We start from the raw sequence: 27,340 nt of genomic DNA, 5'->3' as shown, positions 1-27,340 counted from the left end.
CTCTCTCTCTCTCTCTCTCTCTCTCTCTCTCTCTCTCTCTCTCTCTCTCTCTCTCTCTCTGTCCCTCTCTCCTCTGGAGCGGGACAGGAGTGGAAGGAGGCTGGGTCAGGAACCTGAAAGTCAATCTGGAAACTTCAGGCTGGACTCCTAGTGATCGAATAGCACAGGGGGCCTAGGCTCAAGGCTCACTCCCCTGAGCTAAGTGTTGCTGGCTAAGTTGCAGACACTGAGACCAAGAGGCCACCTCCTCTGGGCCTGTCCTAGTGCCAAGCAGCTGCTGGGACTCATGTACACTGGCCTCTTTTATCTGCACAGTGTGCTGAGGGAGTGGGGCCTCAGAGAGAAGGGCAGTGGGGGTGGCAGGACTAACCTAGAAAGCAACCCTGCAGAGGACAGGGTGCTCTCTGCTTGGCGCCTCTCTAGGTGCTGGTGGCCAGCCGTTCGAGGTCCCAGCAGTTGGCACGTGACCATGAGAATCATTCTGTCCTTTCTTCACTCTGCAGTGTGGGGTCCCCTCCGCTCTCACCTGCTTGGCTGAACTGGCAGGCTATATCCAAGCAGACCCAGGCCTGCCTGACAGTTACACTCTGAAGAAAAAGGCTTGGTGGCTTCCAGGGGGTCCACCCTACAGCCCAAATCAGACAAGGCTCTTCTTGCTTCCTGAGTGAGCTGCTGCTGTTCTAGCTGGTCCTGTCCTCTCCCCTCTGGTTTTCTCAGCCCCAGGCCACAGCCTAGAGGCAGGAGCTTGACCACACACATGCACTTTGACCTAACCAAATTTAGTAACCTGGACATTTCCTCCCCATTCCCACCAGGCGGCAGTAATCTTAGATGGTAAGCTGGCTCCCAGCCAGGAACCGGATGCCCCTTCAGTGAGGCTGGAGGCCCCTCCCCATCAACCCCTCACTGACTGTACTATTAGTAACCCCCCAAGGGTCATAAGGGGGCTCCTCAAACCAGGCACTTGCTCAGGGTGCACAGCCCACCCAGGGGTCTTTAAGAACTCAAGGACGTGTTCAGACGGAAGTCTTTGTATCGCTGCCTCTGGAGGTGACCGGTGAACAGCAAGACTGAAGGGGGAAGTACTGGCGCTTGGCCAAGAGGCTTCATTTGGACTAGCAGCCTCTGGTGGTGTTGCTTTATCCCTACAGATGCCAACCTGTGACAGCCCTATCAAGTCCTGGCCTTGCTCAAAAGAACTCCCTATTTGCTCTTCCTTTGTTTGCATGCGATCACCAGTGTCTCGGACCCCAATCCTGGGCTCATACTCAAGTATGTGCAGCCACAACAGAGCCCAGGGCTGCGCCGAGACTGAGTTACTCCTATATATGGTTACCCAGGAGTGGGAGTCCCATCCCAAGCTAACGTGTGACTTAATCCGCTGACAATCTCACCCACTTGGGGGAGAGCCCTCACTCTGCAAAGGGTGTTCACTCTTGAGGGCAAAGGAACCGGGAGGAGGCAGGTCAATCATGGAGACAGGACAAAGGCCGTAGGACCAGAGTTGAGGGAACCTAAATGCCATTCAGGTTCTCCCCACCCGACTTCGAGCCCCACACCTGTGAAAACGCCCAGCTTCCCCCATACTCCCCGCAAACAAACCCACAAGCCTCCTTCTTTCCAAAGTCCTTTTAATACAGCACAGAAAGGCTATATTTTCATAGGCAAGCCGTATACAGAGTCTCCAGGAATAAGGCACACAACGGAATGCCACCCCGAGGCCGGCCCTTCAGGGAAGGTCAGGAGCCTTCTCCACGCACCCTCCAGGCGGGGGCTCACGGGTTCTGTTTGTCTTCTTAGCTGAACACACACACACACACACACACACACACACACACACACACACACACACGAACAGACACACAGACAAGGACAGGATCACCACTGGGGGGGGAAGGGTGCAGGGGTTGGTACAGGGAAGGTGACCATGAGAGCAAGCAATGGATCTCACTGCCACCTCCCAGAAGGCCGCAACACCCCTTACATCACTGTTAGTTTGTTGCACTGGCTACAATGTAGTGAGGTTGGGTTAGACTTTTGTTTAGAGTAGATTCAAGTCCATTAGATGCTAAAGAGCAGGTGTAAGGGCTCAGGCGGACAGATCCAAGGTCCAGGAGCATGGGGCTGAAAGGCAGGGCTGGGGCAGGGAGGAAGCCTGCCTCCTTCCTGTTTTTCGTGTACCTCCTTGGGTCTTGCTGGCAAGGCCAATGGGCTGGACCCGCTCGCCCGATGTGTCCTTTTTTCCCTTGCCCATTCCCTGCCCTCTCCTAAAATATTAATAAAACCATAATAACAAGATAACTACATGAAGGTTCAGGAGAAAAGATGACAATTGCCACCTGCCAACCTCAGAGGAAGAGGTCCAAAGGATCTCTGTTCCCTTTTTACCATGTTGTCCACTGATAATTCCCCTTTAAAAAAGCAATACTTCCCAAATACACAAATATATAAATACAGGACAAGAGCTTATTAATAAGTCTAAACACTTGAATAATATACTGGCTGCTTAATACTGATATTTTCATCCAAGGAAAACAAAATAGAAAAAAACCCAACAACATAGCTTAAAGGATTACAAAGATTTTTTTCCTCGTTAGAATTATGTACCAACTTCATATAATAATTCTATGTAGATAATATTTCCTTCTTAATGTAGCTCAGTTGCACACTTTTTACAGACAAAAGCATAGAAAAAATAACAAGAAAAAAAGGGAAAAGTTCTTACTATAAATACTCTCTTACAGGTCAACCAGACTTGCAAAACTAGGTCTAGGAATCTGTTCGATATGGATTGCCCTCTCAAAGCACTGATTTTTTTAAATGCCTCTTTTTGTTTTCAGTTTCAATAATATCAAGCAATCCTAGTATTCTTTTCTTTAAAAAAAAAAAAGACCCTCAAGTATATACAAACAAAAATCACTATGAAGAATTTTGCGGGGAGAGGCTACCAAGTTCAGTGTCGTAAGATAAACTGGTAACCATGCAGAAATTTTAACATCTATCAATTTTTTCCCAAAATACACACATAGAATTTTTTTAAAAAAAGAGTTCTGTGTCAAGTATAACTCAAAATAAATACAAATTCACAAGTAGAGCTATTGAATACTTCATGTGGGGTAAACACCATTCTCTCTCTCTCAACTAGATCACTAGATCTACTGACTGCAAGCGATTGTCCCTTTTGTATGTACTAAAACCACACACTTTCTTGTCTCCTGGGCTCCCGTGCCCTCTGAGCATTAACTCTTCCAGCACCCAGCCTAGACAGTGGTATCTTTTGCTCTCCTCAAAAAAAGATCACACGCTCAGCCAAAGCATTGCAAGGCAGGACCAGGGAGGGGCTGCCTGAGGCAAGAGGCCCTGGCCATGCACAGATGTCCATGCAGTGACCCAAAGGACCACTGCAGGGAGATGTCCCACCTTCTGCCAGCCCTGGCTTCCTGAAGACTGTCGCCGGGCTCTTTGAATCTTGGACCTAGCACACCCATGCCCAGCTTGTCCTCATCTGGGACACAAGCACACTGCCCACTGAACACTCTCTGCAGAGGCCCAGTGGGATGATTGACAGAAGGAAGTATCCCTTTCCTAAGCCACAGGAAGCTGGGCCCGGGGCAGCCCTCCTGCAACAGCAACGCTGGAGAGTCTTCCGGTCTGGATGCTCACAGTCTGCAGCCCAGCTCGCCACCATTCGTGGGCAGCAGGGTGGCAGCTGGTGCCCCGGAACCGCCACAGATACCTTTGTTAAGTGTTCAGAGGGTACGTTCTCCCCACATCTATCCCGCAGCGAGCTGGCTGAAGATACCACCCATCTCTTCCACTCACTCCCTGGACCCTTGGTTAACACGTCACTGTGACTCCTCGGTCGTACAAAGCATTTTCATTTGAAAATAAAGGGCAACTGGGCACCATGTGTAAACACTGAATTTCAGGCCTGTTTCACGGTCTGACTGGTTCTTTTTTTTTCTCTTTCTCTTTTTTCTTTTTTCTTCTCCATAGAGGCGTAGTGTTGGGGCAGAGTCAAGCTCCTCAGTCCTGGCAGCTGGTGAAGAGGAGAAAGGCAGAGAAGTGTGGCTTGTCACAGGGGGAGGGGGTGCGCTGCCGACCCTGGTCAGGACAGCGGTCCTCCTGGGCCATGTGACATGCCAAGAGAGATCTCTCTGCCTTCCTAGAAAAGCAGGAAATCACTATCCCCGGTTTCCAAAGGAGAGGTTCTGTGGCTCATTTTAGGTTTGCCCACGGTGAGGGGTTGAGGAGACCTGGGGAGGGGGGTGGTCACCTTCCATCTTCTCAGGGGAAGGGAATATCAGGCTAGGAGGGCTGTAGGAGAGGACCTGACAGCACTCAGCCTGACTACCTAAGTGGGGACCAGGATTTGGAAGGCAGTGCACCTAGCAGTCTAGGGACGTCCCATCCCCCACCCCAGCGACTCTCTGTGTTCCAGAGGCAGCCAGCTCTCTTCTAGAACACCAAAGCTCAATGGGGCCTCTTGGCTTTCTGGTGGCACTTTCTCACTTAACTAGTAGGGAAACCGAGGCTGGAAAGATGAGATGTCCCAGAACGCCGAGACCTGCATCCTTCATGCCAAAATAGGTTTACGGATTTTGGGGGAGATGTGTGTGTGGCATCCCTGATGTGGATGGCAGGCAAAGGATGAAGACCGAGCAGCTGACAGGACCTTAGCCTACAGGACAGCCTGGGGGAGCACTGTTGGCTGTTTAATGTCCCTCCGCCCCCCCCTCCTGCTGGTCCCATTGGCAGAGAGAGCCGGGTGCAATGCAGTGATATCAGGGGTGGTCAGATTTGGGACTCAATGTGGGCACGACAGAGGACCACTCCCCAGCAGCTGCTAGAACAAGCGACTGCCCCTCTGTGTACAGATTAGGAATGGAACAGGACTTCCCCAGAGTGGCTTTTCATAGGAGACAAGCTGCAAGGTCCTGGGAAGGAGAGGGCCTGACTGGTCTTGGAGGGAAGACGTCCCGCAGGCCTCAGGATTCACAGTTCACTTAGTGTACTTGCGGCAGATACAAGTAGCCGTTCAGCCCCAAAGACGCTCAGGGAGAGAGCCTGGGAGGACACCACAGCCTCTGCTGGCCTCTGTCCCTGAGCCTCCCTCCATCTCTGCACCCTGTCGGGGGCGTGTCAGCCCAAGAGACCAGGACATGAGCCTCCTGTGCTTAAGCCCACAGGCCTGTGAGGTCTCCTCAAGTATGAGGCCATTCAGCCCTTTGGGCAGCGCAGGGAGGTGGCATCTGCGGGGCGCTGCGGTGGTGGCCAAGGTCACTGCACGCGGCGACAGTAGTAGCCCAGGACCTTGCACTTCTCGCAGAGGTGCTGCGGATGCTCCTTGCTCTGGTCAGACACATCCAGGCCATCAGGCTTCTCCAGGGGTCTCTGCAAAGAGAAGAAGGGAGGGGCGGAGGGGAAGGGATTGGAGGGGGGAGAGAACCTGCAGTTACAGAGGTAGCTCAGCCAATGCTTTGGCTCCCCCACCTTTTGCCTGTTTGCAGACACATGTGTCCAGAAGGCTCAGGTGAAATTTCTGGGCTAGCTATAGAGCCAAGGCAGGGGTCTCAGACCCGGAACCATGGGCTTGATCCACAGTCCTCTCTGGGCAACTGTCCCCTGAATGAAGCTCAGAGAGCTCCCAAATCCAGTCCAGGATCAGCGTAGGACAGGGGATGCAAAGACATCTGCCAGATGAAAAAAAAAAACTGAGCCTCAGGCAAAGGGAACCCCACCTCACATCTGTGCCTCTGTCACTCTAGTGGTCTGGGGAGTCAAAAGATTATCCTGGACATAGCTACAGCACTTCAGCCCAAGGGGCAACAGGGCTCTTAGTTCCATAAAGCCTGTCTGGGGCCTGGGGTCAGTCTCAGCCTGGATCCTGGCCCGGTTCCTGCCCATTTATTGAGCAACCACATAAACAGAGCCTCATTGTCTTCTAATGGGGAAACTGAGGCCTAGAGAAAGGAGGCAACTTACCAGGCCCATTGGGTCACCTCCGCCCCATCTACAAAGCAGGCTGTCCCAGTGCTCATTTGCAAAGTTTGGAGGGACCCTGAGAGAGGTTAGCTGTTGGTAACCTGGGCTGCATTTAGGCACACGGTAGCACCTTTCTACAAAACTACATTTGTTTTCTTGCGTGTGTGTTAAGCGTGTGTGTGTGTGTGTGTGTGTGTGTGCGCGCGCGCGTGCGCGCGCGCTGGGTTTCCCTGCCTGCTGTCCCTCCTTACCCCACCCACAACAGCCAGCAAAGACCTGTAAACTTCGCAGAGACCACAAGGAGTGTCTCTGAAGTGGACAGCATTTCAATTGGCCACAAAGACTCCTGTTTTCCTTCCAACCCCAGAATGACACCTGGCTGCAGAAGGGTCCTCGGCACAGACGTGGAGGCTCAGAGGAAGCTCAGGGCCAGTTGGAAGCCATCTGGCAAGAAGAGGGGGGCAGAAACTATAGGCTCACATGGGGTATGGGGCAAAGACCCTTGGATATCAGTAACGTGCCCAGGATGGTCAGGGGGAGGGCAGCTGAGATGAATGCTACCCACAGGGAAGACTGTTACTCAACCAGCTGTTTTTCTACCCGGTCCAGCCAGGCCTTGACCCAAGCCGGCATTCTGAGCAGTTGGGTAAATGGAATGGAGAGTTCGGAAAGGTGAGGGTTTAGGCTGCAAGTGGGCAGGATTGTGCTTTTTAGCTGCCCTGGAAGCAGGTATCATACAACTCAGTCCTTTTTCAGCTTTAGCTACAAAGGAAAGAGCTGGAAGGAGGAGAGCCTGGGCTTGGAACTAAGCGCCTTCCAGAGGACTGGCCTCACCCCTCCTATTCTATCCCAGCAGGGGAGAGGAGAAGGGGTTTGACTTCCTTGCAGACCAGGTCCCAGATGGGAGCTCGGCCTCCAAACCCTGACTGTGTGGCCTCGGCTCGGCCACCCTGACCTCTCTGAGACCGCTGTCTCATTCCCTTCAGTCAAGTGGGTAGCTGGTTCTTTTTCAGGGAGTTGTTCTCAGCAAACCTAGTGAAGACCAAGACCAGATAGAGGGATGGTACTTCAAGGTACGGGTGTTGTTTATTCTTAATATAGATGAGAGGGGAGGCAGTGACATAGGGTCATTCAGAGCAGGAGGTAGGTGACCCTCCTGCTGTCCCAGATGTCCCAGAGAATGGGAGCCGGCATGGCCCCCAGGGTTGGGAAGCTTGACCTCTGTGGCTGAGCACAGTCCCTGGTCATTGTATGCTCCATAAGAAGGACCATCTTGAGCTGGAATCTGGGTCCCTACAGTTTCATCTTGGAGGCCCCAGGCACTCAGGGCCTCCTGCTCAGCTCCCAAAGGATGGTCCAGTTAGTGCAGCCCTGACATGTTACCTACCCCAGACCAAACCCAAGCTGATGTCTAGCCATTTTCTACTGCTCCCCACAGCCCACTACCCATGGCCTCCATGAATCAGCCTTTTAGTAGGGGATAGAGGGACAGGAGTGAGCCAGCCAGCTTCTACTGCCTTGGGCCGGAGGACTGGGCTCTGCGTGGCCAGGCCACGTAACTCAGAGTGCCTCAAGGACACAGCTTCCACTGGAGTGGTGGGTTAGTTACCGCGTGAGGAAACCTTAAGCAATTTAAAAGCCTTGTCCACCCCAGCCGTGGTGGCGCACGCCTTTAATCCCAGCACTCGGGAGGCAGAGGCAGGTAGAGCTCTGTAAGTTCAAGGCCAGCCTGGCGTACAAGTTGAATTCCAGGACAGGCTCCAAAACTACACAGAGAAACCCTGTCTCAGGGGAAAAAAAAGTCTTGCCCAGAGGCCTCCAGGGAGGAAATGGCGGTTCTCAAGCCCCAAAGCCCCACACTGTTGGGAATGCAGCTGTCCTCATCCTGGGGCTCAGGGCTGGCTCTATATCTCATGCGCTCAGATCCCTGACTTTCTGTCCCCAAGGTAGCATCCTCCTGTGAGGCTGTTCCCACTCTGTGGTCCTGGCTCCTGAGGACTCACTACTGGAGCCTGCCCTGCTCTGACCACCCTGCGGGGGCACTGCTGTCCTGGGTTTCATCCTAGATGTTGACAGGGGTCCAGTGCTCCGGGGGGATAAGGGCAGAGCCAGTGAGGAGAGCTGAGAGACTTGAAGAGTACTCTGGGAAACTGCTCTGCCCATGTCTCTGCAGTGTAACCACATCTCTGCAATGGCCCGTGGTACCACAAGTCAGGTGGCTTTGAACCCTCTGCCATCCACTGGGTGATGGCTGCAACCTCAGTGTGTGTATGTGTGTGTGTGTGTGTGTGTGTGAGAGAGAGAGAGAGAGAGAGAGAGACAGACAGACAGAGAGAGACAGAGAGAGACAGAGAGACAGAGAGACAGAGACTGTCTTAAAGGACTCTATAACCACAAAGACTTCATAACATCTATACAGATCGTCAGCATCAAGGCATTCAACCTCTCTGCTTGATTTTCTCCTCCATGAAATGTATCTAACAGAGAGCCTGTCTGACACAGTGTTGTAGTGAAGAGGGTGGTGAGAATTGCACCCGGCTAGCGGGGAACCTTCCATCCACACACTGGCCAGAAGTAATGTTGCTCATTATCAGGAAATACTTTGAAGAGGCAGGATCATCAGCTGAATTCTTGGGACATGCTCTCTGACCCTCCTGGCCAGCCCTATCTCGGGGTGCCTTTGAACTGCTCTTCTCTTTGGCCTTGGTGCTCAGCCTGCAGCCGCAGACTGACAGTGGGGAGTTTGGGGGGAGCTGTCAGGATGACTCCCCCTCTGTGGAAGGAAACACCCAGCAGCTGGGACTGATCTGTGAGGTCTCCTCCGCCCCCAGCAGGGAGGCAAAGCCCATTAGAGTTTTCTTCTCTTCTGGGGGGGCGGGGAGGGCTGGGTTGTCTCGGGGAGATGCAGTTGGAGCCTGACAGGAAACAGATGTAGTGGGGGGGGTGGGCTCCTCAGAAGGGTGAGGTGGCCCAGGTCAGCACTGGGGGGGAGGGGCAAGAGCTCTTCTCCATCCCCAGGCTCCACGGCCTGCCTCCTCGAGGAGAGCAAGGAGGCCGGGTGTTCCCGAATCTCAAGCCAGAGACAGAAGCACAAGAGCCCAGGAACCCAGAGCTTGGCCTGGAGTGAGGATGGGGAGGGGGTTACAAAGTGTGTTGTACCCCAGTCTCCCCAATGGACGCAGTAGGTGCTCAACAAATTCTGGCTGGATGATGGTGAGTGGAGAAAAATGGAGACCTTGAGAGAGTCTTCTAGATTGGACCCCCTCTGTGCAGAGCCAGACTGGCAGGTCAGCCGGCTACACTCAGGCTATGCTGGTGGGGTATGGGGGAGGAGGAAGGCAGGGAAAGTTATCAGTGTCTGAGGGATAGCCTGGACTCAGTAAGTAGTAGCCTGCCCTGCCGGACACCGGGGCACACTGGAACACCGTGGGGTGTTGGATTCCCCTGGCTCTGAGTGTGTGAGTTGGCTCTGCCTCTCCGCCTAGGTCGTAAGGCTGTTAAGTGAGTCCCCCACTGCAGCCCAGATCATCGGAACTCTGACACTGGACACCTTGTAGAAATTGGGCTATCCTAGCCGGGCGTTGGTGGCGCACGCCTTTAATCCCAGCACTCGGGAGGCAGAGGCAGGCGGATCTCTGTGAGTTCGAGGCCAGCCCGCTCTACAGAGCGAGTTCCAGGACAGCCTCCAAAGCCACAGAGAAACCCTGTCTCGAAAAACCAAAAAAAAAAAAAAAAAAAAAAAAAAAAAGAAATTGGGCTATCCTAACTCCGCGTCCCAGTCAGTCACCACAGCGGCCTAACCCTTTCTGCCTACCCGACACAGAGAATGCCCTGCCCATCCTCCCCACCCCACCCCCAGGCCCACCCACCTACTGCAGGCTGTCCAACCCCATCCTCAGTCCCACACCTTAGCCCCGCCCCACCCAGAGGCCCCGCCCACCCACCTGCTTGTGTGGGTACACGTTGATATGGCACTTGATGCACTCCTGCCCCATGTTGGCCCAGGAGTTCCCGCTCATCCACTTTCTCTTGCACTTGGGGCACTTGTACTCTCCAAAGCAGCGCTTCTTGCCTTGGTACGGGGTCAGACCCTCACCTTTGGGGCGTGCCTGGAGGACAAGGGGTAAACACAAGGAGATGGTGCCTCAGCCTTTGGCTCTCATAGCCCGCACCCTATCCCCATACGCTAGCCCTTTTGTCACCTAGAAACCTAGAAAACCTAGAAAATAAGAAAGGTCACCTCCAGAGCACGCACGCCGACCCGAAGGATAGGAGCGCCCTAGTTGCGCCAGGACAGAGATAGAGGGGTGCAGGGTTTCTAAAAGAGTTGCTTCTTCACCTCGGATGTTGCAGGGGCAGCTGGATGGCTGTTGGTGCTTTGTCCCGCCAGGGACATGACCGCAGGAGAACAGAAACCAGTGTCTGATGGAAGGGATCGTCCCAGCTGTCCCCTGTTCTGACCGTGGGCTCCCCTACCTGCAGGAAATCATTTTCTAGGCTGGTTTTGCAGGCAAACCTTCTGTCTCAGCCTCCGGGATTTGGGGAAGACAGAGAAACACACTCTTGTCTAGTCCCTGAGGCATCCCTGCATCCTCTGTGTGAGCCCAAAGGCGGTTCCACATTGACGAACACATCAGTGTTTATGTCTAGGCTCCCTGTCACTCACCAGACAGAAGCAGATGACACGTGCCTCGCTCTTTCTTTTGAAATACAAGGTCTCACGTGTCACAGTCTGGCTTTAACTTACTATGCAGACCAAGGCGGTCTTGAATTTCTAATCCTCCAGCCCTGCTTTGCCATGCTGGGGTTTCGGGCATGTACCACCACACCTGCTTTTATGGTATGCCGGGACTCAAATCCAGCATGTGCGAAGCCCCTCTACCAAATGAGCTACATCTCCAACCCCAAAATAATCCTGGTGTGACCTTCATGTCCGTCCCAATAACTACTGCATTCTGCTTCACAGCTGAGTGGTGGGGGACTTTGTGAGAGCTCGCAGCGTGCCGCCGGGAGTGCTCTCCACACGTGTCAACTTACATGCCTCCGTCAAGTGAATTTCCAGAAGTGAAACTCCTGGGGCAAAGGGTGCGCGTGTGCACTACTTTTAGTGATAATACCTATTTGCTGTCTCCTCCCCTCCCACAACGGCTTCAGCAGCTTCATAGCCCAGATCCCCCCAGGAGCAGTGCCCTAGCTAAAGCTCCCATTTGTTTACAGCTCAGCTTTCCACAGGCTTGCTCTCCTCAGAGAGAGGACTCAACGGAGACTCTCGGAAATAAACAACCCATAAGCTTTTAAACTGTACACAGTTCCGAGGAACAAGATAAGGGCTCTTTCCATGTGCCTGGGTCTCATCGGCCCATGTATCCCAGCTATACATGCTACCTGCTGATTAGTTGTTCGGTGACTGGCTGTTACTGAACGAACCGCAGTATCTACAGCGCCTTATATTCAAGCGGCCCTCATTTTGCATAGCAACTGCCAAGGGGCACAGAAGTAGGGTGGCAGACAACTCATATGCCAAGGAGAAGTCATAAAGTGCTTCCATTACCCGAAAAGGGGAAAATGTGCCGATATTGTAAAGAAAGAAAGAAAAAAATCTGAGGGTGCTATGCACACCTTTTGGCGGAAACAAATACTCCGTTGGAAACCCAGGAAAGAAAGAGGATCCATGCTAGATTTGGTCTTACAATTCCAAGTCCTAGTTTACAGTGCAGGCATCCGAGGGTCTTGAAAGGCACCTTTCTCTACCTTAGGGGGAGCCAGAGTATCACTAATCTAAAAGGTACAAAGGCTTCTTAGAGGAGGTTTCACAGACACCTTTCATACTGAGCAAGACACATCCAGGCACGTATTTACCAATGGTTTGCTTATACTTCATGGACTGTTTCCTTTAGGGGGTTAACTTTAAAAGTGTGTGTGTAAGCACGCGTGCGTGCGTGTGTGCGTGCGTGCATGTGCATGTGTGCACGCATGCATGCCTGCCGCAGTCAAAAGCGGGCATCCTATCCCCAGGAACTGTACTCCAGTGCTCTGCAGCAGCAGCAGAAACACTGACCACCGAGCCATCTTTCCAACCCTGGTCCTTTTTCTTCTTGATTTGCAACAAGGAAAAATATAGACTTGTGTTTGGTATACGAAAGAAGCCAGTGCTCCCCCGCACAGCTTGACACCTTCTGTTGAAATATCGATAACGCACACCTCACTCGTTGCAAATGGTCATGTCAGTGGTTCTTGGTCTACTCAGAGGTGCACAGCCATCATCAGCACAACCTAACTTTAGGACACGCTTGCCACCTGCGCTCACTCATACTCACTCCCCTTCCCCTACTTGTTCGTCCCTGTGATCTCCTTGCTGCCTCTGTGGGCTTCCTGAGCTCATCCTCTTCCTTTGGTGTGGCTTCTTTCACTTGATGTGACGTTTCTGAGGCTCAGCTACGCTGAAGCCCGTGTCCGCACTGTACCCTCTCTTGCTGCCAAATACTATCCACCGCACGCCAATGCCACGGCACAGGGCACACCGGGCTACTTCTCAGTTGGCGTAGTCATGAATAAAGCTGTTGTGAGCCTACATGTGCGCACAGAGGATGGTTTCTACAAGTTAGATTTGTTTTATCTTTAAAGATTTGTTTTTTTTTCAATGTGTATGAATGCTCCAACCGCGTGTACACCTTTATGCCAGAAGAGGGCATCAGATCCCATTACAGGTGGTTGTGAGCCTCCGTGTGGGTGCTAGGAATTGAACTCAGGACCTCTTGTCAGAGCAGTCAGTGCTCTTAACCACGGAGCCATCTCACCAGTCCTAAAAGTTAGATTTGTTACCGCAGGATTTTAAGCTGGGAGACTACCCATAGCTGTTTACCCATGCCAGCCTCGGAGTCTCCGATAGCTGAGGCATGGCTGGGCATCAGAGTCAGCGCTCACTCTCCGAGGCACCTCTTCTTGCCACAGCTCTCTCCACATAGCTCACCCGCTCGGCTCTTGTGGGCCTTGAGTTTGAGGGCGCCCTGCACCGGGCTCTGCGGTAAGCGTGCCGCCCTGTCTGGCAGTGACAGGGATTGTCTGGTAACATGCTAGAGAAGAAGAACTTGAGCCCCACCTTAGATTCAGCCAGTCAGAACCTGTGCTCATGTGTGTTGGGGGCGGGGTGTGTAGGCATCTCTGTACATGTGCACGTGGAGGCCGGGGGTCAAACAAGAGGGTCTGGGGGTCTCTCTCAACTATGCTCTTCTTTTTTTTTCCTGTCGCTGATCCTGGAGCTTGGCTTGGTTGGCTACGCAGCAAGCTCCAGGAGTCCTCCTGTCTCCATCTGCCCGATGCTGGGTTATCAACGACTGTCCAGCTTTTTCTGTGGGTACTGGAGAGTGAACTCAGGGCCTCATGCTTGAGGAGCAAGCACCTTTCCCCCACGGAGCCATCTCCCGATCCCAGAATCTGCATTCTGAAAAGATCCCCTAAGAATTCCACCCCCACCAGGTTCAGGGAGCTTGTGGTATGGGACGGTCATTGTCACGGTAACCCCGAGTGACTGCTTGCTTAGGAAACGGTGTATAGAGGTAAAGGTGCAGACTCTGATTCAAATCCTAGCTCTGCGACTCCTTCTGAGAGTGTTTTGAGGCTAGCGAGGAGGACTCAGTGGGTAAAGGCACTTGCTGCCAACTCTGATGGCCTGAGTTCAAATCTGGGGACCCACATGATGAAGAGAGATGAATACCTCGAGTTGTCCTTTGACCCACCCCCACATGCATGCCATAGCAGGCATGTGCATAGACATAGATAGCTAATATCTACAATAAAAACTCTTTAAAAGGGTATTCTGAGCATCAAGTGATACAGGTAAACCCGGAGAACAGTGGGGTCATCGGCCCTACTGTTATTTACTAATCTGAAGTCGTATATCAGTATGCAAGACGATAATTTCTATAAATTGTGTGTGTCTGCTGTTGTTTTCCAGCAGCCTCTCACATCACTAGGTGACGTCTGCCTAGAGTTCCAGGCAAAATAGTTAAAAGAGAGAGAGATGCCGAGAGCGAAAGTAAAACTTGGGAAGCGAGCACAACACAGTCCTGAATTTTGGGCTCCCCTGCTTGATAACTACTGGATAACGGTGGTATCTCGGGAGCAGGTTCAATATGAGCCCTGGCAAGGCCCCGAGAGACGGCAGTGCTGTGAGTCATGACCTGGTCTACTCAACTTGGGACAAGAGGCTGCCTGTGAGGCGGGAGCTTTTGGGGGTATCCAGTCTGCAGGGTTTCCCGAGTCCCCCTGAAGTCAGTTTCCCCACTGCCACCCAGCACCTAGTACCGCAGCTCTGGGTATCTTGTACGCATATGCCCCTTGGTCCTGTCACCCAGAAGTAAGGCACCATACGCATGTGCCCTCCTGCCTCTGTTTCCAAAGGTGTCTGCCTATGTCGACGGGGGTGGGGTGGTGGTGATGGGGGTGAAATGCTTGCTCTGCGAGCATGCAGACCTGAGTTTGACTCTGAGGACCCATGAAAACTAGCCCAGTGTGGCAGTGTATACTTGTAATCCCAGTGACAGACAAGAGCCTGGGAGCTCGGTGATGTTCCTGTCCAATTAAAGACCCGTCTTTCTAAAGACCCATCTCACCCGTCTCAAAAGAAAGGTACACGACACCCGTGCTGTTCTCTGACTCCCACACACATATTAATGCATACCACACATGCATGCAAAACACAGTCAGTCGCACACAGACACACAAACAGGGGGGTGTCCTGTTACACAGAGGCTTTGCCTAGCTGATGGAGGGATTTAGGGCCCGTCCCCCGCAGGTTGGCTCTGGAATCTGCAGACCTCCCCTTGCTCAGAGAGCTCTGGAGACCTGGGGCTTGCCTACCATATCCAAAGGACAGAAGTGGAGGGATCAAGTCATCCTAGCACATTTGGAGCAAAACATGGGCCTCGTCAGGATTAGAAGTAAAAACTTGGGAATTTACAGCCCAGAGTGCCTGACTCTCTGGGTAACGGGAGCTCACGTGTGCTGTGAGGTATAGATGGTAACAAAAGGGAGGTTAAACAGGCCGAGTGAGTGAGGAGCAGAGCCACCCTCAGAATTAGATCGTGGCCCTTTTGGCGTTGTCTGCTGGGGTGCCTGACCTCCTAGAGGCCCAGATGCCCCAACAATACCAATGCCACACTGACAGTCAAGGCGGGCTCTCTGACGGACGCCTGGTCTCTCGGGACAAGCTCAGATCCTGGACTACAAGGCCAGGTTCCCACATCACAAGCTGGCTCTGCCTGTTGCTACCCAGGACCCTCAACAAGTCTCTCTATCTCTGCTTGTGTCTGCATCTGGACTCCAGATGTTGATCAAGGGCCTGAGCTGCAGACCCGACACCCTCGCAAGGTGCCTTCGCCAAGTCCGGCCCACAGGCAGCATCCCTGGCTCGGTGAGCACCGACGTCCGTCTGGGGGGCATGGCTCTTCCCTTGCGGACAGGGCAGCCGAGGTGCTGCAGATGACACAGACAGGGAGGGGCTGAGGCCCAGGCAAAAACCTGAAGGAGAACGTTTTAGAAAATGAGACGGTCACGCGGCACTGGCGTTGTCCACCGTCTCAAGGTGTGTGCGCTGGAAGACTGGGAAGCCTAAGAAGAAAGGGCATTAGGTGTCTTCACCTCCTGGGCTACTCCCCCAGAAGGACCCTCGAAAGTCCAGAGAAGGCTGTGAAAGGTTGGATGTGCGCCTGGCAGGAGACAAAGAAGGGAGGAAGCCAAGTGTTTGTGGGACACTGCCTGTGGTCCTGAGCTTCATGCTCGGGGTTCATGGCCCATCAGGTCGCCTTTCCATTCAGGACAGCGGGCGAAACTGAGGATTGGGGGTGGGGGCAGGATGCCGGAGAGCATCCATATCTGGGGGAGGGGGCTAAAAGCCAGGCTCATCAGGCTCTTCTGCTTACCACAGCTCTACAGAAGAGACAGACAGACTCCCCCCACTCCCCAGCAGAGGCTTCATGAGAACATTTCTTGGGCCTCCGGGTGGCGGTGGCCCACAGAACAAATTTAAGTCTTAGCAGAGGGAAGAAGGGACACGGGCCAGCAGGCGGGCAGCTCCAAGGAGCCACTTCCTGGAAGGCTCTGTCCTGACATTGTTTATACTGACCAGGGAGGGAGGGCCCAGAGCCCAGAGAGAAGGAGGATTAGCAGACCTCCTTCCCCTGCAGAGGCCTGAACTCTTCTCATAAATGTCAACAGACAGCTCCGCAGGGGTTGCCACTCAGCCAAGCAGGCTGCCAGGCCCCAGCAGGTTTTCCTGACCCAGGCTACCTATCCCTTCCACCCCACCCTTACAGGCCAATGGCATCTACCAGGAGCCCAGGCACTCTCTCTGTGGGTCCCAGGATGGGAAGAGTGTGGGGCGGGTGGGGGGGGGCTGGGGGGACTGCTTCCACTTCAGAAGAAGGTTGCACAGGCTCTCCATCAGTCCCTGAGATCTCTCAAGGTTGGCCGGGAGGTAGTGAGTCCCCTGTCCACGAAGGCTATATAAGCAGAGAGGCTGGGTAAACAACCACCAGGAAGCCTGCCAAGGGGGATCTTTGCCCTGGGCAGGAAGTTGAGCCTGGCGACTATGAGAGTACTTCCAGCTTTCTAGTCCTCTGGACCCCTGAGAGCTAGAGAAGGCCACTGAGGCAGATGTGAAGAGAAGGCCTCTATCAGTTGCTGCTGCCAGGAGCAGGGGCTGGACCGTTATGTCCTACTACATTTCTACTGGTCTTCCTGGCTATAAGTCATCAGACTCTTATAAAAAGAAATGGCCTTACAATGCCCTTAGGAAACGATCAGAGAGATACAGAGACCAAAAGTGTTTGCTAGGACCTTACTGCTGCGTTCTTTAGGATGACGGGAAAAACTGGAAATGGGACAGTCCACAGCAGGTCCCAGACAACAGAGCCATTGAGACAGTTATGATGATGGGAGGTTTGACCCCCTGGATCTTACATGACAGAAGGAGAGAACTGATCCCAAAAGTTGTCTTCTGGCCTACACACACACACACACACACACACACACACACACACACACACACACACACACACACACCAAGGCACATCTGTGCACACACACATATAAATAAATGTAATTTAAAAAAAAAGTTAAAATGAGTTTCATTAGACATTTGGGAGCGTGTTCGAGAAACGGGGAAGATGAGCCAGGGAACTTTGTAAAGGAAAAGCACATGAAAACAGCTCAAGGAAATAGGCTAGGTTTCAGAATGTGCCTGCAGGGGACGGGTCTGTGGACGGGTTTACGTCTGCTCAGGCTCTGGTCCTAATGAACGCCTGTTCCACCCTGAGCAAGCTTGGCTCAGAGGAAAGCAACAGCCAACTAAGCTCACTTCCCGACCTGCAGGGTCCATCCTGCCCACCAGGGGGCGCCTGGAGGCTCTGCCCAGGAGGTGGGAGCCCTTTGAAACTTAGGGCAGCCTCTACTTTCATCCCCATTGCTGTCTCTGCAGGTATGGAGACTGGGCAGCTCTGGGTGCTGGTTCCGTTGGACCGTGATCTGCTCCACGGAGCTACTTCATCAGGGCTGGGTGTCATCCTTAACATTACGCGAGACTCCACCGCTCCCCTATCTTAAGAAGCCAGGAGTTAAGTATTAACTTGTCACAGCACCCCAGAGGGTTACCTTTCCCTGATGCCTGGATTCCCTGCAGAGTGAGGCATTCTTTGAGAAGCTTGGTCCCATTGTGGCCCCTCCTACGCAGACATGTCAGTCATAGTAGCCACTGGCAGCTTCGGGTGGGGGCATGACAAGGATGTTGATGGCAGGAGGGGGCAGCCAGAAGGCTGGATTCTTGTCTGCACGAAGGAGCTGACAGCCTCAACCTCCTCCAGCTGCCCAGGACAGACCCACACACACACACACACACACACTGCAGAACCTGGGGTAGGGATGTAACCCTTTACTCTTGTGACCTTGTAACTCCCAAACCACCGTGAGCAGGACATGATAAATCCAGGCTTTCAGATGGGAACGGTGTCGGAGGCCACAATGACCAAGTGGTGGTCTAGCTGTCTGAACCTCCTTGAAAGGTGCCAGAAGAACACATCACATCAGAAAGTGGTTACCACCGTCACAGGTCCCTCTGGGTCTCAGTTTCCCCGTTTCCAGAGTGGAGGGTGTAAGTAGGCAGGGTCACTCACTTCCCTGGAGGTCCATCACTTCACTCAGTGAGTGCTTGGCGCCCCCCCCCAGAACCTTCCTCATGAAGCCCTGGGTTGCCCCCCCCCCCCCGTCCCCCTGTGCAACCAGCTGAGAAAGCTCCAGCCAGAGCCAGAGGGGCAGGGAGAGGAAATGAAGAACAGATGGGCTTCTAGCTGGCCCCATCCTACCCTGTCATGCAACCTGGCTGCTGAGGTGACCCTGACCGTGGGGGAACCAGCCCTAGATCTCTGGATCTGACATGGGCTTCCCATGGTCAAGCCAAAGAGGCATAGGGATGACCACGGCCTCACCCAGAGTGGGGACGGCCCTGTGAGGCTTGATGGCTCTCCCAGGAGGAGGCCAGAACTCAGCATAAGTCCCCCTTCCTCTCCCTGTCCCTGCCTGCCACCTCTCCTGAGCCTTTCAGCTTCAAGTAAGCAAGCTTTGGAAAGCAGATGTGATGTTAGGCCCTGGCTCTTCCAGGCCCATCTTAGAACCCTTTTTTTTGTCCTCTCTCCTCTCTCTCTCTCTCTCTCTCTCTCTCTCTCTCTCTCTCTGTGTGTGTGTGTGTGTGTGTGTGTGTGTGTGTGTGTGTGTGTAGAGGGGGTGGCAGGTGACTCTAGAAAAGTTGGGGACCCTAACTTTCAATGAGCATTACTATGCGCCAGAAATTCCTAACTTGCCCCTCCACGGCCCCTTTCCGTAAGAAGAGGGCAGACAGACAGACAGACACGGGGGGGGGGGGGGGGGCAGCCCAGGCACCTGCACAGGGCCCCCACTCCTGTGAAACCGAGACTTGCACCCAACTCACTGACTCCAGTGTGACACTTCCCACCCAGCGCCCGGCCTTTCCCTGAAATGGCTTCGAGAAGACAAGAGAACAGTCCTGCTCGGAGTTAACACGATCCCCCACCTCTAACCCGTGACCCTAGACTGACAGACATATCAACATTCATTGGTCATTCAGCTAACATCTATCGTACACCTACTCTGACCTGGGAAATTCCAGGAACATGGAAACAAACGAGGACAGGGAAATGTCCTGCCTTGACCGGAGTTCACAGTCTGGAGCCTTCTAAAGAGGACCCTTTCTGGGGTCAAGCCCAAGTAAGATTCATCTCCGTAGGGCAGCTGAACCTATGCCTGCAGACAGAGGCCACCCTCCTTCCCAGGTTCACAATCTCTGACTGATTTAACAGTCCCCTCAAAATCAGCACTTGACCCTGGTGGCCGAGAAAGAAACTGAGGCTTAGGGCAGGGTAAAAAGCCATCCACTGTCACAGGGTCACATCTGAGGTCAATTTCTGTCCAGGGCTCAGGTCTGGTATTTTCCTTCCTCTGTACCCCAGACACCCTCCAACTCTTGGCCCCCCGACTCATATGTCTGCACAGCACACCCAGGCAGGCAGGAGGCCCTGAGCCTCGGCAGGCCACGCCTGGCAGCTGCAGGCTTCCAGGAGCCCTAGAGGAAGCAGCCTGTGGAGGGACAGGTGGGCTGGGCACATGCAGCCTGCAGGATGCTGGGACAGAGGCCACTGAGAGAAGCCAGCCTGGCTTCCTCTGAGCCTCAAGGGGCTCCTTGTCTGAGTTCAATGTCTGTCCATGTCCCCTTGCCAGCCCCCTCCCTTTCCTGGGTCCCTGCCACAGTCCCGCATGGGCCCAGGAGGCCCAGCCCCCGAGGCACCCCTCCCACCCCACAAAAATGCCATCCCTAGCCCACAACGCTAGGGTCTGTAAGAGTCCAGGGAACAATGGAAGCTTTCACAGAGACAGGAAAAGGCCTCAGGAAAACCCTGGGGAGGGGGTTGGGGGAGTAAGATAGAGAGGAGAAGACAGAGAGGAGGGGGAGTCCCAGGAGAAGCCAGGGAGAAAAGGTTATGCCTCTGGAGGGTGACAAGGAAGGGCGGGACACCAAGTGACATCAAGAAGGAAGAGGATACGCTTGCTTGGAAATTACAAAGCCCAAGAGAGACCACAAAACTCCCCCAGGGGCCCAAGCAGCTCAGCGACACCCCAGCACCTCAAATGCCTTCAGCCTGTGTCATGTACCATGGAAGCAGACCTCTCTCTCTCTCTATCCAAATCCCCACACCAGGGGGGGAAGTCATCTTGGGCAAAACTCTCTTGGAAAGCCAGGACTTCCAACCACGAGCACAGCCACTCCCTGGCTATCTGTTTCCTGCCTCTGGCTTCCCTCCACTGGCCGCAGGGATGAGATTGGGGCTGAGGGTAGGGAGGGGAAGAGGGGCCTGCCTGCCTGCGCAGAGGGCGGAATCACAGGCATTGCAAAAGCTTCCTCCTCCCTGCTGCAACTTCAGACTTGGGCTGCAGCAGCGCAGGGAGGGGTGGATGGGACGTTTGCAGCCACCCCTGTAGTTTTCCGGTGACTGCAGGCCAGTCCTGTGTGTCCTTTGCATCCAGCAGGCCCTTCCTCCTAACGGCCCCCCTCCCTCCTGCTGTAGCCATGACCCCAGTTCAGTGAGGCAGTCCTCAGCTCTTTTTTTTGTGTTTTTTTTTTTTTCTGGTTTTTCAAGACAGGGTTTCTCTGTATTGTTTTGGAGGCTGCCCTGGAACTCGCTCTGGCTCTGTAGACCAGGCTGGCCTCGAGCTCACAGGGACCCGCCTGCCTTGCCGTCCCCAGCTCTTGGTGGCCACTTCAACCTTGAAGTGCCCAACACTACAGCACAGAACGCACGACAATTAGGCCCCTTCCCATCTAGCCCCAGATGACCTAGCCTTAGCTTTTTACTAACTCTTCCTGTAAAACTTAAAATTTAAAAACAAAACCAATGTCTTACCAGTTAGGGGTCCTAGAGTGCCAATGCTTTTCCACTGTCCTTCAAGGGCAAAGCTCAAAGGCCACCCTCCCAATCGCCCTGGGGCTAACTAGCCCTCAAGCATTCTCATTCCATTGATCCATGTTAGTGGCTAGCTGAGAACCTTCTAGAGAAGGCTGGACTCCAAGGGATTGTGTGGTTTGGGTCATGCCCTTCCCTAACCCCTCTCTAGCATGCCAAACTCAGAGTCTGTCTAGAATTTAAAGATATTTTGCAAACTTTCCTGGCTCACCAGTGTGTGTGTGTGTGTGTGTGTGTGTGTGTGTGTGTGTGTGTGTGTGTGCAAGGGCCCTCCTGCTTCTCCTACAAATGGCTGGAGGGGCCCTGGGCATGGACAGAGGTATAAAGGGCATAGGTCTCTCTCAGACTGGGGACCTGGAGTGAGGCTAGGCCGGACCTGGGCAGAGTACTGCCCACTCCTAAGATGCTTCCCTTTGGTTGTGCTAACCATTATGCTACTCTTGAGGTCTCCCCTGGAAGGCCTGCTTGACTGTGGCCAGGAAGAGCCTGCCCACTTGTCTGGAGGGAGGCTTTGCCCAGTCCTGGGGGCAGTAAGTGTCTGTGTAAGAGGCAGAAAGGCTACAGTGAGACTCTGGGTGTGCGGGCTACAGGGCTACAGCCAGCTGTGAGAGGAGGGGACATTGAGCTCAGCTCAAAATAGCAATGGGGGAAGGGTGTGGAGGTGGCCAAGCGCCAGAAAAGAGAGATCTGCCCCACCCTGGATGGGGAACGCTGAAGTCAGCTGTTTGGGGGCAGCTCTGGCTGTCTGTTTCCTGGCTTGCCTTCCATCTTCAGCTCCAAGTCTCCTGTCAGTCGCCTCCTCCTCACCTGGACAGCAAGCCTTTTGCCTCACACCCGTGAGCACTGGCGTTCTGGGTCCGAGGGAGACCTGAGAGCCGTAGGCAACTGACGGTACTGAATCCAGCTGAGGCCAGCTACAACACTAGATTTGTAGCTTCACGGTGACCGTTTCCAGGCGTGGAAACAAAAGGCCCAGAGAGGCTGTCACCGGTGTAAGGTCACTCAGGAAAGGAGAGGATGGCCTTGAACCCTGGACCTCTGATTACTACTGTCTGACCCCATCACTGGGGTGTGAGGCGCACTTGTGGTGATGCAGGTGGGCGGAGCAAGGGGTTAAGAGGCCCCTGCAGCCAGCCCTGGCAGCCCCAGCTGGAGCTGGAGATGAGAGAAGCAGTTACAGGGTGCAACGTGGGTAAACACGTCTCAGTGTGTCCCATCCCTCCTGGGAGAGCGCCCAGCAGGTGGAGAGCTCCTCTCCAGCCTGCTGTCCAGGAGGCCACAGCAGGAAGCAAGGCTGACAGTCCCTACCTGCACCCTGCTTCTGTGTCTGAGGCTGGACTGTGGCTGCAGAACCGACCCTTCCCCAACTGCCCTCAGGTCCAGAGCGCTTGCAGCAGGCAGCTCTGCAGACCTAAATATGGCAGCACTCCGCTTATGGTCAGCCTCCTGCTCCGGAGCCAGCGCCTCCCCGCAGCTGGGGCCTTCGCTCCCATAGACGAGGACTCCAAGGCACACACACAGAGGATGGCAGATCACCCAAGGTCACACACAGCCAAAAGGTAGCAGCTCTCACTGTCCCCTTGCCCTTGTCTGTGGGCAGCCTCACCCCCGCAAGGATCCAGAGGAGGAAGGAGAGGAACCCGTTAGCAGGGGTCAGGGCTGGTGGGTGACCGGTCGGTCGCTCTTACACTCAGCGCCCACCTCAGTCCCATAACCCGACACGTTGCGTCTCCCAGTCAATCTAGTGGAAGTTGCCCTTTCCTCCAGAAGCTTCCCTGACAGCTTCTTATGCCCAGAGCACTCTGGTCTCTCCCCTCCTACAGAGGCCCTCATGCAGCAGCGAGCGCCAGGACTCACTGTAGGCGGCTGAGTCATAGGGGTACACACGTTCCCGCACACGGCTCCTTTGCCGTTCTGTCGAGCAGCAGGCATGCGGGCATGGGCCTGCTCTCACGCAGAGCCCGTCCCAGAAGGCCTTTGGAGCTGAGCATCTCCCCAGGGCTAGGTGCTGGCTGTCACACTGAACCAGCATGGACACACCCTGCCATACGCTGAGGTACGGCACGCATACACTTCTCCTGACCTAAGCCAAGCCTCTTTTCTTCCACACAGCTTTGAAGTCAGCTCTTGTCTTTCTGGCTCTACCTCAGGGTCTGGAAGATGGGCTTTCCCCCACCCCTGAAGTCCCTGAATCTTCCTCTCCAATTCATCCCTGGGGGCTGCTGCTGGTCTGTGGTCCCACTTTGGGGGAGGGTCCGGAGCACAGTGAGAAGTAACGGCATCAATCAGACTCCGTCCTTCTGCTGCCCCAGGTGCCCATTCTATCGGCCAGGAAATAAGGCTCGGAGAAGGCAGAGCCATATAGGAAGTTAAGAGTGAGAGCCAGGAATGGAGCCTGGGCTCCTCGGCCCAAGAGCTGGGCAGGTTGCAGGCTTGAAGGTGACAGCCTGGGGCTGGCTGGCTGGCTGGCCCAGCTCTGTAGTACCAGACTGGCAGGGGTGGTGAGTGGGGGAGGGAGGGCTGGCTCTCTGGCCAAGGCCCAAACCTGTGAGTCCACAGCATCTGGAAGCGATCACAGGAACAATGATTGCAGTGCAGACCTGACTGCGAGACTCTGCGGCGGTCCGTCCAGAAAGCAGAGGAACGGGGGGGGGGCAGCCACACCTCCTGCCCCCAAGCTCCCCACCAGTGTTTGCCTTGGCGCTGCCCGTACGTGGCTCCTGATGGGCTCAGCTGTTGGGAACAGTCAGCCTGAGCTACAGACACGGAGGCTGACGGCCAAGAGAGGGTGCTCCAGAGGCGACCCCAGCTCAACTCCTTGTCCTGCCTGCCACAATCTCTGGCTTGTGACTTACTTAGCTTCCCGGGACCTCAGTTTCTCCGCAGGGTCTGTCAAAGCTGGCCTGGCTGCCTCCTAGGTAGTGGCATGTGTCTGGCTACCAAACTGTCCCCAGCTCGTCCTCTGTAGGTCAGTGGTGGCCAAACGAGCGCCCAGAAAGTGCTAGGCTGCAGTCACGCAATGACTGTGTGTGTGTGTGTGTGTGTGTGTGTGTGTGTGTGTGTGTGTGTGTCCACGACACCACATTCATACTCTCAACCAGAATGTGCGGGGCAGCACCCTACATGAAGCCCTGGAATAGGACACGACCACCCCCCAACCCCATGAACTTACAACCGGTGGACAAGGACACGTAGCAAATATCCTATTCAAATAATTCCAGCTGCTGGGAAGGACTAGGGAGCTAGAATGGAGCCCCACAGGGAAGCCACACTGCAAGGTATTTCGGGACCATCCAGAACCCTCCCCCGAATCTGATCACGTCACGGCTTGACCCCGATCACATAGATGTCCCTAACCTCCTCTGTGACCCCCAGCACACTCACCGCCGCCATGCTCTGTGGTCCAGAGCTGGGTTCCCCCATCTCTCTCAGCAAGTGTGGGGGGTGGGGGTGGGGCTGGAGGTGAGCAAGGTCAAGGCTGCCCCTGGATGCTCTACCCCAAGTGCTCCCTACCAGGGATTTATACCTAGGATTTACAGCTGCCTCTGAACATGGAAGGCAAGGTGTGGCGGGAAGCCGGACAGCGAAGATCCTTCTGGAATAAATGTCCCACCTGTAGACGGCACTCGGGTGTGAGCAACAGACCATGGCTTCTCTCCTCCTCCTCCTCCTCCTCCTCCTCCTCCTCCTCCTCCTCCTCCTCCTCCCCCTCCTCCTCCTCCCCCTGGCCTGTCACTCATGCCAGCTATCTCTGGTGATGCCTCACAGGTAGTGCGCCTGCAGAGCTTGACCCTGGCTACGGACACGCTTTAGAACCGCGATTCTTCCTCCTGGAAGCCATCCCCCCCACACACACAGCTCTCAGGGTGCACGCCCCCTCCCCGATGCCCCCCCTCTCTAGTCCTTGCACCTGCGGCCTATCTGTAGGCACAGTATGCCCAGGATCCTGTACTTCTCCCTCTTTGGGGACAGCATGGGTCTGTCACAAAGCAGGCAGCGGGCGCCAGGGCAAAGTGGCCACTGGCATCTACCGTCCCTAAACTGAGAAGCCATAGCCCAGAGGGCTGGGGGGAGTGGGGTGGGGGGTGGGGGGGTGGCACAGAAAGGGGGCGGCAGTGGCCTGGCGACTTCCTGGGCAAGCATGCTGGCCGACTTGTTCCTAGTTCTCAGTGTGGCTATTGTCCCTGCTGGCCCAGAGAGCCGGCTCAATAGGGCCTCTGTCCCTTCCCAAGCGGGCCATCCTGGCTTGGTGGCATCCCACCAGGCAGCTGGGAGGCGAGATCCGACACTTCCTGTCCCCACTGCACATGTTGGGGGTGGCGGGGGGGGGGGGTGGAGGGGGCTCTCAGACAAGCACCCATCTGTGTTCCCTGGAGTAGAGCGGCCCAGCTTGAGGTGGAGGGAGCTCGAGGAGGGACAGTGGTGCTGGGGGGCATTCTTAATCTGTGGGCCTCAGCTCCTTTCAGGCAGCCTGAGCTCCCGCTGGAGCTGGAGCCATCAGGCTAAGAAAGAACCTCCTTGCCTGGGTGTCCCTAGGGCCTTTGCTTTCTCTCTTCCCTCTGCCAAGAATGCTCTTGCTCTAGGTCACCAAACATTCCCTCCCCCCACCCCCGCCTGATTCATCTGTCTCTCAGAGTGGCCACAGCCTCACAGAGACAGTCCCTGACAGCCCTGCTGTTTGAACATGACTTGCATCACCGTGTCCCGTTTCCTTGCCGCCGCCCCACAGGAATGCTGACTGCTCTTTCCTTGTCCTCCCTGTTCTCCGTGGCCCATGCAAGGCACACAGTAGGAGCTTAACAAGTACACAGTGAATGAACAGGGACGAGGAGCCCCACTCGAGCTCCGACTTGCCCGTCTAGGGACACGCCGGGGGAAGAGCAGGAGCCTGTGTGTTGGGGTGGTGATGAAGGGTCAGGGAGTGTCGGAGGGACCCGGAGGGAGTCGCAGTGAAAAGCGTTCGGTGCAGTTGGAGCGGAGCTGGGTGTCAGGAAACATGAGGGTGAAGGCCTTGCAGGGACAAAGGCCAGGCCTCGGAGGCCCCAGGGCTCCATCGAAACGCCTGGATTTTAGTCCAGGGGCCATGGGGTAGCTACAGTGGGTTTAAGATTGGCATGGGCATAGCCGGGCGGTGGGGATGCACACCTTTAATCCCAGCACTTGGGAGACAAAGGCAGGTGGGTCTCTGTGAGTTCGAGGCCAGCCCGGTCTACAGAGTGAGTTCCAGGACAGCCGGAACTGCTTCACAGAGAGACCCTGTCTCGGAAAACAAAATAAAACAAAAGATTGGCACGGACAGGTCCCTATGGCCTTTTGAAATCTCTCTGCCACTTGTGGCAGGTGGATGGCATTTGCGGTCAAGCTCCCGTGTGCCAGTGATGGCGGTAGAGCCTGGCCACGGCTGCGTCTTTCTCCAGCAGAGGTGGATGGAAGAGATCAGGCCAGCTGTGGAGGAAGAGCAGCACATGAGACGGCCACGGCGTGACGGGACTGATGGGTCTACCCTGAAGCTGGTCTAAGGACAGGGTTGGGCACTCTGGTGCTATTCTATAATTACACAGATGCAGACTCTCCCCCCCACCCCCCGCCCCCGCCCCCCGCCGTAGGTGAGCTAGAAGAACATGAGGGGCACCCTAAGGCAGGCCTCAAGGTTCCAAGCGGCCTGCCAGGCCCCAGAGTGATTCCCAGGGCCAGGAAGGAGGGATGAATGAGAAAGAGGCTGAGCCCCGCCCCCGGCAGTGCCCCGCCCCCCCATGTCCCCTCCCAGCCAAGGGGGATGAGGACAAGTGAGACCAGAGCCAGAAGGACAGAAAGCTCAGTATCCCAGCCTCCAGGCACCTAGCGGACACAGGGTACAGATACCCACAAGCATCATTGCCTCCCACTGGCCCCTCCACACAGCCGAGGCGCTGTGGCCAGAGAGGCCTGGCTCCTCCTGCAGCTCCAAACCCTGAGAAGCAAGATGGCACTCAGGCACTCAGTGCTTGGGAGACGGTGAGAGAGAGGGGGACTGCTGGCTTCCCTTGCATTTCCTAGAGGCTTGCTGTTCTGGGACTCTGCAGCAGCCTCAGAGGCCCCTGCCTCCAGGGACCTGCTGCCACACACCCCAGGAAGGCTTCCGGAAGTGCTTACACTTTCCTAGGTCTCAGGCTAATGCGAAGACCTTGGGCAAGTGCCCAGGCAGGTCTCCGCGTCCCCAGTTCCTGCAACCTGCCCGCATGTGTCACGGCTGGTCCTCACTGTCCCATTTTGGCTGTGTTCCCAGTGGTCCAAAAAGCAAGAATCCCAGGAAGTGGTGTGCCACCTGGGGATCTTGGGGAGCGGATCGA

At 54.9% G+C, this 27,340-nt stretch overlaps 1 protein-coding gene across 1 annotated transcript in view; it reads right to left on the bottom strand.

The window, feature by feature from the left end:
* Positions 1-1,614: 1,614 nt before the first annotated feature.
* Zcchc24 (zinc finger CCHC-type containing 24) overlaps positions 1,615-27,340 on the bottom strand; it is a 54,510-nt gene continuing 28,784 nt past the window's right edge. Inside the window, exons 3-4 of the mRNA XM_005085233.4 lie at positions 9,930-10,094; positions 1,615-5,394 (exon numbers count right to left, since the gene is read on the bottom strand). Coding sequence (XP_005085290.1) covers positions 5,281-5,394; positions 9,930-10,094 — 279 coding nt within the window. The 3' untranslated portion in view covers positions 1,615-5,280. The remainder of the gene's footprint in view (positions 5,395-9,929; positions 10,095-27,340) is intronic.

This window comes from Mesocricetus auratus, unplaced genomic scaffold, assembly GCF_017639785.1.
Source record: "Mesocricetus auratus isolate SY011 unplaced genomic scaffold, BCM_Maur_2.0 Super-Scaffold_100006, whole genome shotgun sequence".
NCBI lineage: Eukaryota > Metazoa > Chordata > Mammalia > Rodentia > Cricetidae > Mesocricetus > Mesocricetus auratus.
The sequence above is the reverse complement of the archived record's forward strand: the minus strand, read 5'-3'. Positions and strand labels throughout refer to the sequence as shown.